The 11003-nt window shown below is 38.2% G+C and overlaps 2 protein-coding genes across 5 annotated transcripts; one reads left to right on the plus strand and one right to left on the minus strand.

Annotated features, from left to right (window-relative positions):
- Positions 1–1416: 1416 nt before the first annotated feature.
- On the minus strand, positions 1417–3658 carry LOC105180257. Its single transcript, XM_011103932.2, has 3 exons — positions 3193–3658; positions 2056–2398; positions 1417–1601 (listed from the first exon to the last, which is right to left on the minus strand). Exons 1-3 carry the CDS (start codon positions 3585–3587, stop codon positions 1536–1538), a joined length of 804 nt encoding a protein of 267 aa, XP_011102234.1. The 5' UTR covers positions 3588–3658; the 3' UTR covers positions 1417–1535.
- Positions 3659–5605: 1947 nt separating this feature from the next.
- Positions 5606–10609, plus strand: LOC105180259 (pentatricopeptide repeat-containing protein At2g16880-like). 4 transcript variants are annotated; one of them, XM_020691631.1, is made up of 5 exons: positions 5606–8144; positions 8509–8704; positions 8806–8898; positions 9125–9765; positions 10409–10609. In XM_020691631.1, exon 1 carries the CDS (start codon positions 5607–5609, stop codon positions 8058–8060), a length of 2454 nt encoding a protein of 817 aa, XP_020547290.1. In that variant the 5' UTR covers position 5606; the 3' UTR covers positions 8061–8144; positions 8509–8704; positions 8806–8898; positions 9125–9765; positions 10409–10609. The 4 variants fall into 4 exon arrangements, with proteins under 4 accessions (XP_020547290.1, XP_011102235.1, XP_020547291.1 ...); XM_011103933.2 differs by having other exon boundaries at positions 9694–9765; XM_020691632.1 differs by having other exon boundaries at positions 9694–9765; positions 10418–10609.
- The last annotated feature ends 394 nt before the right edge of the window (positions 10610–11003 follow it).

The following is an 11003-nucleotide window of genomic DNA, read 5'->3' on the forward strand; positions in this document are numbered from 1 at the left end:
AAAGAGTGTAATGAAGGGCCTCACAAAGAATGATCAAGAAAGCAAGAGTTCCCAAATCATTTGCTCTTTAGACTCGTGATACCCTTATAACCTTAGTCAGCTGACTAGTTAAACATCTTCCATGTTGCACATATGTAAGCTTGTTTAAGTTGTACAATCATTGTCGGACGGTATTCTTGTTCCCTTATATTCATACTTGCTTCAAATTGGGAATTGATTCTACTTTTTGAAGTATAAATTCAAATAGAGACTCACTATCTTGATATATAGTTAGATAAACACTGTAATAAGTGATACTGATACAAAACTTATTCCAAACTAATTGTTGTGATCTATTTTGCAGCTTTCATATGAGCTTTGAATGCGGCTGAGCAAACAGACAGGGATTAAGGGGTGTGCGATATGTGCTGAAACTGTTGGTCAACACTCACATTTTTTCCGTAAGACTGATTTCAGCATGAGTTAGCTATGGTTGTATACTAAATTTTTGGGCAGACGACCTTTTTCGAATTTGTTCGAAATAGAACTGAAATCAGGTGCTCTCATTTTCCCATTTGCAATAATTGTTTGAACTTTGGGAGGTTTCTTCTACGTTAGTACCCGTTCAAAATCCCCGTCCTCCCTTCTTTGCATCCTGTTAAAAGCAATTTTGGCATGATTAACTTGAGTGTAGTTTTTCAATTCAATATGATGCTTTATGTGTATTCTTTCAGTTGTTAGCATTTTACTTTATCAATGATGATATTTTGATGGGCGATTAGGCCACAGATGATGCTACGTTTAACATCACGAATGATGTTCTGATCTAAAAATTCACACTTCATGTGATCGTAATCCATACTGGTAACCTGAAATCATCCCTTAATGTTCATAAAGACAGTACTCCTTCAGTTTGGCAAAAACGTCTGCGAGTAGCTTCTGTTGGGATTCATACAAAGAGGCCAAGAACATGTCCAGACAAGAGCATTTGGATGATCAGATTTTCTTCTAGTTTCGCAGTGCAAATGTTCTGGGTAGATGTGGTTAAGTTTTCGAATCTGCTCACAGTAAGCATAAGCTCCGTCTGATCACGTCTTAGTTTTCAAATTTTAATTTCAGTTTTCAACGTCTTTAATGGGATGAAAATACTTCATTGATTTTTGTGCCGAAAATGTGTTTGGATTGCACGTTTCCAACTATAGAGTTATAGGTGTGGAAATTGACCTTCCCAAAGAGTTGGGAATTTGGAAAAAGGTCAAACAGTTGGGAATTTGGAAATGGTTTTTGAGACGAAAACCAAATGGGAGGAGTCTATGGGCCAAACAGGTGGAGAAGGACGTGGGAGTTGTGAGGCTCTGCACGCTAAGATGTAGAAGTTCCGGTGACAAGCATTGTAGCATTTCCCCAACAGTCTAGAGCTGTTTTCTCATAACAAGAAACATTTGTACATTCACTGGACAAGAATGACATAACATAATGGTCGACTGCGAAGGTTGTTGTTATTACAAAGCATAGAACCAACCTTTAGCATCACACTCCTCTTTGAAACAAAATCGCTACTCGCCAATGGAAAAAACAACTTTATTCTTATTGACAAAATTGTGAGTTGTATGATCCACCACCTGCACATAAAGGCGAAAAAACAAGGGATTGGTCACTCTCCTTCAAGTATACACTAATTTGAAGATAAGATTATTATATTAGTCATGTGACTGGTTTGAATTCAATCACATCCGATTTGAGTTAGAATTTTTTTCATAAATTATCCTACACAAGTCTATGTGAATTTCACTACTTTCCTCTAGTTTCACTATGACAAGTAGCTAATATGATCAAAAGGCTATTCCTTCATCTAAGTCCTAAGTGAAAAAGAAATGTATAGAAAGGCAAATCAAAGTCTCATGCTACATATGTTTCCATCTCCCATCACATGCAAAGGGATAAAAGCATATACCAATGAAGCCGACATCATCTCGATCCTCCCCTTACCTCAAACTAAATTAAGTAATGTCACAATCAAGAGGTACTTACTGTAGGCAGTTGCGTGTATGGAAGGCCAAAAAACAAAGTACTCACATTTGTGTTGCTGAGTTCCAGATTATAGAAATCCATCGTTTTCTCAAGAAACAATGGCCCAGCATGCCATGTACCCCGATTGAGCTTCAGAAACTTGGGACCTGAAATTCTGAAGACACGCACATCATCAATCGCTGGAGGGAGGTAGAAATGGCCGCAGTGTGATTGCACGACATCAGCTCCAACGGTGCCCTTAATTTCAGTTGGATCGAGAATAGATGGTTTTGCAACACCAAGATACCAGACGTGACCACCAATCGAACCAAGGCATTGGGTCACGCTGGCGTGGTGTGTGATTGTGGAGAACTTGAGAGGCCGGTCTTCAAGATGCATGATATAAAACCTGATCAAATGCATTGACATTATCGTCATTCATCTCTGAAGTTAGCCATTTTAAGATTTAAAGAGAACAGAAAAGCTAGTGTAAGACAGTAGTAGATAGAGTGTTAGCAAAAGCTGCCCATCTTCCAAGGAATGCTCAATTGTGGATGAGAATGAAAAACAACACTTAATTCCAAACTAGCCTTACTTAAACCTCAGACCGCAACTTAAAACAATTATAAGTGCACCACATAGTTCCAAAGTCGCCTAAATCAAGAACTTTACTATGATAAAAACCATTTCTTAAATTAGCTAGCCTAAAACTGGCCTTACTTAGACTTGGGATTGGGACAATTATACGCAGACAACCTTTTTCAACAGGAAGATATGTCAACATTGACACTCTGAAGTTTATTGCAGACACACTTGTTTGTGCTGAATCCATCTAACACCATTGGATTATACTTAACTTTCCCTCACAATTCAATGGTCAGTGACAATAGGTTCACAATTTTCACTACTTATAATTTTTCATATTTAACAAAGGAGACACGGAGAAACCTACTTTGCTATCATTTGAATTACTTATTCAGCTTACTAGTTACATGTTTATACTCTTTATTTTCCTTTTCGTCACCAAAAATTAATTCCTCCCAACAAGAGAATATACAGTGCCTGAAATGATTCTGCAACAAGAGACTGCCGGCATAGCATCACCTAATTGAATTCCGCCACTTCTACCACTAAACTCAGTCAAAACAACACACACACACACACATAGACTACAAAAACACTTTACAGTTAGGGGAGACCTACCTCGGAATGCCATGGGAGAGGTCGAGCTGCGCGTCGCGTGGCCCGAACTCATCGCCGTCCGGTGAAGCCTCCACCACTTGTCCGAATTCTCGGAAGCTCTCCGGGGTTGCTTCAATAGGCTTAAGTTTTACCACCGCCGGAGAAGACGGCGTCGCGCTCTCTCCGGGGGTTTCCGTCGCCATCTGATGTTGGTACGAGGACGAAATCTTGATAAATTTGGTACTGTATCTGATTCTAAAGGCGTGAAGATAAAGGGAACGAGATTGTGGGCACACAGGAAAAAAGGGTCTCCGGCTCAAACTTGCAGAATCTATCAAGGTGGGAGGGCGCACGTCGGCGGCAACGGCGGATTTGGGCGGCGTGTGGGACAGGTGGTGGATTGCCAACCGCTTCATGTGGCTGCATATACATAGGAAGTCTACTTCAGTAAATGTTTGTGGTGTGGTTTCATTCCTACTTTAATTTCTCTCTACCTTTAAATTATCAATTTTTTCTTGAATTTGATCTTATTATAATAAAATAATTGGTATTAAAATTTTATAATGATTTTTACAAACACTACCTCTATTTCAAATTATTATTTTGGGTTAAATATACTTTGCACCCTGAACTATATATTTTGTCCCATTTATATTTTTAAAGTATGAAAAATAACAAAATTTATCTGACAAAATAATTTGACATCGACAAGATAAAAATGCCTCATATTTTATTTTAAAAATAATATTTATAATTTATATTTTTTTATAACTTATGAAACACAAAAAAATATTTATAAGCTTTATGCAGATATATTTTACAAAGTAAATAAATTATGTTAAAAAGTACATATAAATATGTGTCAATACATGATGCATATAATATTATAGAAAACGTATATTATATAACTTATAAATTTTTACTCAATTACATGTACACATAATAAAATATCATATCATTACTTAAAAAATATAGAATATTATATATTAATTACATTATAAATTTGCATATTTTATAGTATATATGTTTAATATAATATTTTAAATTTGTATGGATAATTTATTTTTAAAAAAAAGTTCAACATATATAATAAAAAATAGGTTGGCCCAAAGAGGCTCAAGCGATCCAAAAAGAAGAAAGAAATGAGAGGTCCGTAACATTTTAAGAGGTCCAAGAGGATCTGGCAAGCGTCCTTGGAAGGTGCCCTCCCTAGAAAGTAGACAGGCGGGCGGCTTTGGCGGGTGCTTCCAGAAAATAGATTGGCAAAGGAATGAGGTTGAAGGCATCTCTCTCTCATTTGGCCCATGAAGAGATTTAAAGCTTAAACTAGGCCCACCAATCCATGATGAGGACAACCCACTGAAAAATTACTAGGCTCAGCAAAAGGAAAATCTAGTACACTAAGATCGGCCCAAGAAAGAGGCCTGGTACAAGGTTTGCCTTCCAAGCCCAACCCTAGAGGAAGGGAGGCGCCCTAAAAAAGTTGGACTCCTTAACCTAGAAGGACTCCTTGCAGAGCAAGAGTCCTCATATAGAGGGAGTCCTCTTCCAACCAAAGATATACTGCTCAAGTCAAGGAGGAGATAAAATCGTGCCTTATCCCGTATTTTTGCTTTCTTTCTCGAAAAGGCAGGTCACCATAAAGTTCCTACGAAGAGGTACTCATTCTCTATAAATACAGGCAGCACCAAGAGGTACACCTTAGTCCACCAAGAGGGATACCTTTCGTCCTCCAACAAGGACGCTTTTTGCAGTCCTTCAATAAAGACACCTTCAATCTTCCAACATGGACACCTTCTTCAATCCTCCAACAGGAACGTTTTCAGTCCTCCAACAAGAACACCTTCAATCCCTTTACTTGGACTCCCTCTAGAATCTGGAAGACCATTCTCTCTTCTTGCTTTAGCATTCGAATTGCACCTTTAGCATGATTTTCTCTCACAAAATTGCTTACTCTATCATGATTATTTTTCTCTTAAATTTGATATTAATTTGGGCATTGGAGTACTAATGCCTTTTTTGGATGTCCCCCTTCAGGATTGGTATCTGCTTTAACCCAAGTTTTGAGCATAGTTCATATCAATTGGACTCGTATGTTTTTTGAACACACTAATAATATTATCCTCTTGAATTTATAAAATTATTATTTAAAAAAATATTTTTAAATATTTAAAATAGTAATACTACTTGGTCCACTAGTTCCAACCCCATGGCCTAAATCCAGTCCAAAATTTTCTTAGGGGGACGGGTTCCAGGTTTTAGTAAATTCATCCGACACCTACTTTGTTGATTAATATATTGACCGTTATAGTTTTTTGCCGATATTTGTTATAGTTATTTGTACAATAATAATGTGATTATAATGGATTGAATTAAAAATATATGATGTATTTTTAAGAAAATTAATAATTATTTATTCCAAAATAGTTAAAAAAATGGAACCTTCTTCTCCCCTCCCCAAAACCCCTATACCTCTGCCATCAATAAAACCTAATCAAAAACCTCAAGCCAAGGAACTATGTCCACCACCACCACCACCACCGACGGCGGCAATCCGACGCCTTTTATTTAACCCAACGGAACTCGTATCCACCATTACCACCGTCCTCAAAAGTTCCAACACCACTACCTCCCCCTTGCACGCTGCCCTCTCTCCCTACCTTCCCTACCTAACCCCACCCGTCATCCACTCCATCCTCTCCTCCCCCGCCCTCCACCACCAGCCTTCCGCCTTGCTATCTTTCCTCAATTGGGTCCATTCTCATTCCACCCTCAAAAGCTTTACCCCCCTACCACTCCCTCCTCTCCTCTCCCTCCTCTCCACCCTCATTTCCCACCATAAATTCGATGACGCCAAGAGTATTCTTCAATCCCAGATCACTGCCGAACATCCCCACCACCAGCTCCACCGTCACCTCCTCCACCCCGCTCCGCCTCTTCCGCCGCCGTCGAAAGCCCTTTTAAACACCTGCATTTTCGCTTATTGTCGTTCTGGGTGGCCCCACCTCGCTGCACAGATTTTCAAGAAAATGAAGCGCCATAAGCTTCGGCCAAATTTATTGACTCTCAACACTTTGCTGAGCTCTCTGGTAAAGAAGAACCCTTCTTCTCGGTCTTCACAGTTTTGTAAAGAATTGTTTAATGATGCATTGAAGCTTGGTGTGTCGCCTAGTGTGGTTACTTTTAATATTTTGATTAGTGGTTACTGTTTAGAGTATAAGTTTGGGGATGCAATGCAGTTGTTGAGGAAGATGGAGGACGATTTTAAGTGTAAACCAGATAATGCGAGTTATAACACTATATTGGATGCCCTGTGTAAGAAGGGGAAGTTGCATGATATTCGTGATTTATTGTTGGATATGAAGAGCAAGGGTCTTTTTCCTAATAGGAATACTTATAATATTTTGGTTGATGGGTATTGTAGGATGGGGTGGTTGAAGGATGCAGCTAAGGTTGTTGAGTTGATGACTCAGGATAATTTGTTGCCAGATGTTTGGACGTATAATATGTTGATTAATGGGTTGTGTAACACGGGCAGGATTGATGAGGCATTTAGGCTAAGAGATGAGATGGAGGGACTGAAGTTGTTACCTGATGTCATTACATATAACACTTTGATAAATGGGTGTTTTGAGGCAAAAAAGAGTTCGGAGGCTTTCAAGTTGGTGAATGAAATGAAGGAGAAAGGAGTGCAACCCAATGAGGTTACTCACAACATCATGATTAAGTGGTATTGCAAGGAAGGGAGGATGAAAGATGCCAGTGAGGTGGTAAGGAGGATGGAAGAGACTGGATTTTCACCGGATTGTGTCACCTACAATACTTTGATTAGTGGATTTTGTAAAGCAGGTGATTTGGCGGAGGCTTTTAGAATGATGAATCAAATGGGTGCGAAAGGCTTGAAAATGGATACAGTGACGCTCAACACTGCTCTGCACAATCTATGCCGGGAAAGAAAGCTTAATGATGCATATGACTTGCTCAGTTCTGCGAATAAGAGAGGCTATATTGTAGATGAAGTGAGCTATGGTACTCTGATTGTTGGGTATTTCAAGGAAGATAATGCAGATAGAGCTATGAAGGTTTGGGATGAAATGAAGGAGAAAGAGATAATACCTAGTATTATCACTTATAATTCTGTAATTGGTGGGCTCTGCAAGTTGGGCAAAACAGATACGGCAATTGCTAAGCTGAATGAACTGTTGGAGAATGGATTGGTTCCTGATGAAACCACATACAACACCATTATACATGGGTACTGCTGGGAGGGTAACGTGGAGAAAGCATTTCAATTCCACAACAAGATGGTTGAAAAGTCTTTTAAGCCTGATATCTATACTTGCAACATTCTTCTTCGAGGGTTGTGCAGGGAAGGGATGCTCGAAAAAGCTATCAAACTCTTCAACACATGGATTTCGAAAGGGAAAAACCTTGATGCTGTGACATACAATACATTAATAACAGCCTTATGCAAGGAAGGAAGACTTGAGGATGCTTTGGGCCTTGTTGCTGAAATGGAAGAAAAGAAATTAGGTCCTGATAGTTATACATTTAACGCCATTGTTGGTGCTCTTAATGATGCTGGAAAAACTAAAGAAGCTGAAGAACTTTTATCAAAAATGGTCGAGAGGGATAAACTGGCTCAAAATTTGAAGCAGACTGATGATAGACAAAGTTTGGTTACTAATGAACCTTCAGATGAATCAGATTCAAGTACTATCGCTTATTCAGAACAGATTAGTGAGCTCTGTGCTGAAGGGAGATACAAAGATGCCATGCATATCTTTATGGAACAGACTCAGAGGGGTATAACTGTAAATAAGTCCACCTACATTACTTTAATGAGCGGACTCATTAAGAGGAGGAAAAGTATTTTGAAACCTGGTTAATTGTGTATTGGTTTGTACTTCCTTTGGCTCCAGGCAGTGAACATGTTTCACTTCATCATTGCAAACGCACTACGTGTAACTTAGGTATATACTTTTCCCTTGGCTTTGTATGTAAGAAAACACCAGTAGCTTTCATTGCTTCTTGTTCGTAGCTTAACCCATTGTACTGATGATTGGGGAAGTTTCGCTTTGTGGTTTCTGTGTGTATTATCAATGTAGCCGTAACAACAAATTCATTACTTTGTTTTTGTGTTTTTCCTGCTAGTGTCAATTTCCATTACTGAAAGAGCATACCTTCTTTCCTACATCTTTGAACATGGCATTGTAATGATAGGATATAGATTCTTAATTAAGTTCTGGTGTAAGCTCTATGTCATTTTATTGAACCCCCTCTTTATTGTCATTTTAATTTGCAAACAACTTAAATCTGTCTATTTTCTGAATGCAGTTAAAACGGTCGTGCTCTGCAGTAATGGTTGTAGCTGCCTATGTGAGTGCCTCCGTGCTTTCAAATGTAGCAAAACGATGATCTACTTTACCGTGCCAACTCCAGGCTCAGACTTCTACACCTGAAAGATTCTTTTGGGAACAATGTCAATGGACTTGATGATCCAGTGCTCATTCACTGGTTCAGAGTAACCGAGGTTGGTATTGTTAGGGTGATCTGTATTCCCTTAAAATAGCTGCTCATCATGAACTATTACTTATGGGAAAGTGTTTTGATTGGACATGGATACACCTTCAGGTAGAAATGTGAAAATCTTGTTGGTGATCCCTTATGGAGATTTAAGCATTGTCTCCAGGTATTAGGAGCAGCAAAAGAGAGTTGAAGACTGAGGTTGGTTAGCAATTTCCTGTTCCTGATTTCTATTAATTTGCAGACTTTTTCCATCTTGTGACAAATTCATTTATCATGGACAAGATAAAGGTGTAATTATACGCTGTACATTCAAGTAAATACTGAAAAGATATCAGCCAGGTTGACTAATGATTACCTTTTTCCCTCTATTGGAAACTGTTTTAGTAGGAGTAGTTTATAAAGATTTGGTCTTGTGTGTGTGCAGGAAAAATGCACGCCTTTGTCGATGCTTCACTATCAGTGTGACTATATGCTACTGATATCTTGGATGTCCTGTGTGATGTCCTATTTGGCTTTCATTCTGATTTGATCATGAATAACTACCCACAGATGTCAAATTTGGCTTTGGTTGTAATTTGATCATGAACAACCAGTATACATTGTACTCAAGTATGACAAATTGAAAACCATTGTAACTAAAGCATTTTATCTTAATATGTTACTTCTCACCATAATGAGTCAACTATCCCATGTATTGATTAGTTTTTTATTCCATTGTTTAGGTAGGCCCCTATTCATTGTTGTGATTGTTGTAAAATTCTGGGTGATGACCCAGAGCCTGTATTTTTCATTGAGTACTTCGTTTGCCTACTCTGGGATTTGTAGGTGGCACCTTTTTTTGGTGAAACTACTAGAATCTTATTGTTATCTCTGTGCAAATTTGTGGTGCTCTTAACATCATTATTTCTCTTCTATCTGTGAGCTCCTCTTGATGGCTATACTTTGGTTTCCACCATGTTTTCATGTATTTTCCAATAACTTCCCTCCTGGAAGAGAGTTGCGGCCTGGACTAAAAGTTGTAAGAGGATAAATCAACTGTTTCTCTCGCAAACTGGACATTCTCAGGTGCTCACTTTCTCTCCTTTTATTTTCTCTTTTCACATGCTTGTTGTGTTACCTATCAAAGTTGAGAAGGTAAAATTTTTATGTGCTTTGTGAAAACAATCAAAGCTCTTTTCCCTAGACCATTATGTATGTTGCTCTGTCAGAAATTTGCAGTCGGAAGTCTATTCTTGTTTAATCTGAATGCTAATGGATGAAATGTTCTTGTGCGTAAAGCCTGTTAATGTTTACCTAGCAGTTGTGTAAATTGTCAGATTGCATATAATGTCTTTGGCTTTTGACCTCTGATGGCAATGTACACATCCTCCTTTCCTCATTGATTAATGCATTACTGTATTCATGATTGCGTCATTCCTATACTACTCTGATGGTATTTGTACTCTCAGGATGAGTTTCATAGCAGTGGTTCAGTATACAATTTGTATAGTTCAAACTCTTCTTGCAACATAGGCCTCATGTTGTGAAGTTTTGTTTTGATTTTTCTTAAACAAGATTTGCATGCAAAACTCAGAAAGACTTCAAGCTTTTTATTTCTACTTAACTCCAGTAACTTGCATTATGATGTGGGATCATCAATATAGAAACTAATCATTCTATTCAAGTCGGGGAATTATTTCTGCTTTGATTGTGACTTGAAAATGCTCAGGATATGCAGACATACGATTAGGCTGGGAGTGATCAAGTTGATGGTTTTGGTACCAACTCTGACATCGTAGACTGATGATGTTTCACCGGCTGTTATCGCTCTTAGCAAGTGGATTGAAGGGTTTGGGGATTGATCTCTTGTTCTTCTACCTCATCAACCGGCACAGCGCTAAGGTAGTAAATGTTGTCATATATCCATGGATTCTTTTGTATCAACCTCATTGTAATCTGTGGCAAAAACATGCACTTATGATGCAACACATGACACTTGTTCTTGGAATATCTGGAAAAATTGTAGTGATTTGGAGAACTTATTACTTTGTTCAGTTTACTCTCTGGTCTGGTTCTTTCTATAATCAATGTCAGAGATGACGGGTTATTCTTGATGACTCGCGGGATTCCCCGGTTCAGATTAAGAGTTGTTTGACTGAAGTTATAAACTTTTCAAAATATTTTATAAAATGTTATAAAGCATTTGATATCTTTTTTAGAGATAAGTTCGTATGATCCAAAAGTATGACTATAGGATATCTGTGAACACTTTTTTTAGAAAGGTAAGGGTTTTTTTAAAATTATTTTTAAAATTCTAACATAAC

The sequence above is a fragment of the Sesamum indicum genome, unplaced genomic scaffold (genome assembly GCF_000512975.1).
Source record: "Sesamum indicum cultivar Zhongzhi No. 13 unplaced genomic scaffold, S_indicum_v1.0 scaffold00467, whole genome shotgun sequence".
NCBI lineage: Eukaryota > Viridiplantae > Streptophyta > Magnoliopsida > Lamiales > Pedaliaceae > Sesamum > Sesamum indicum.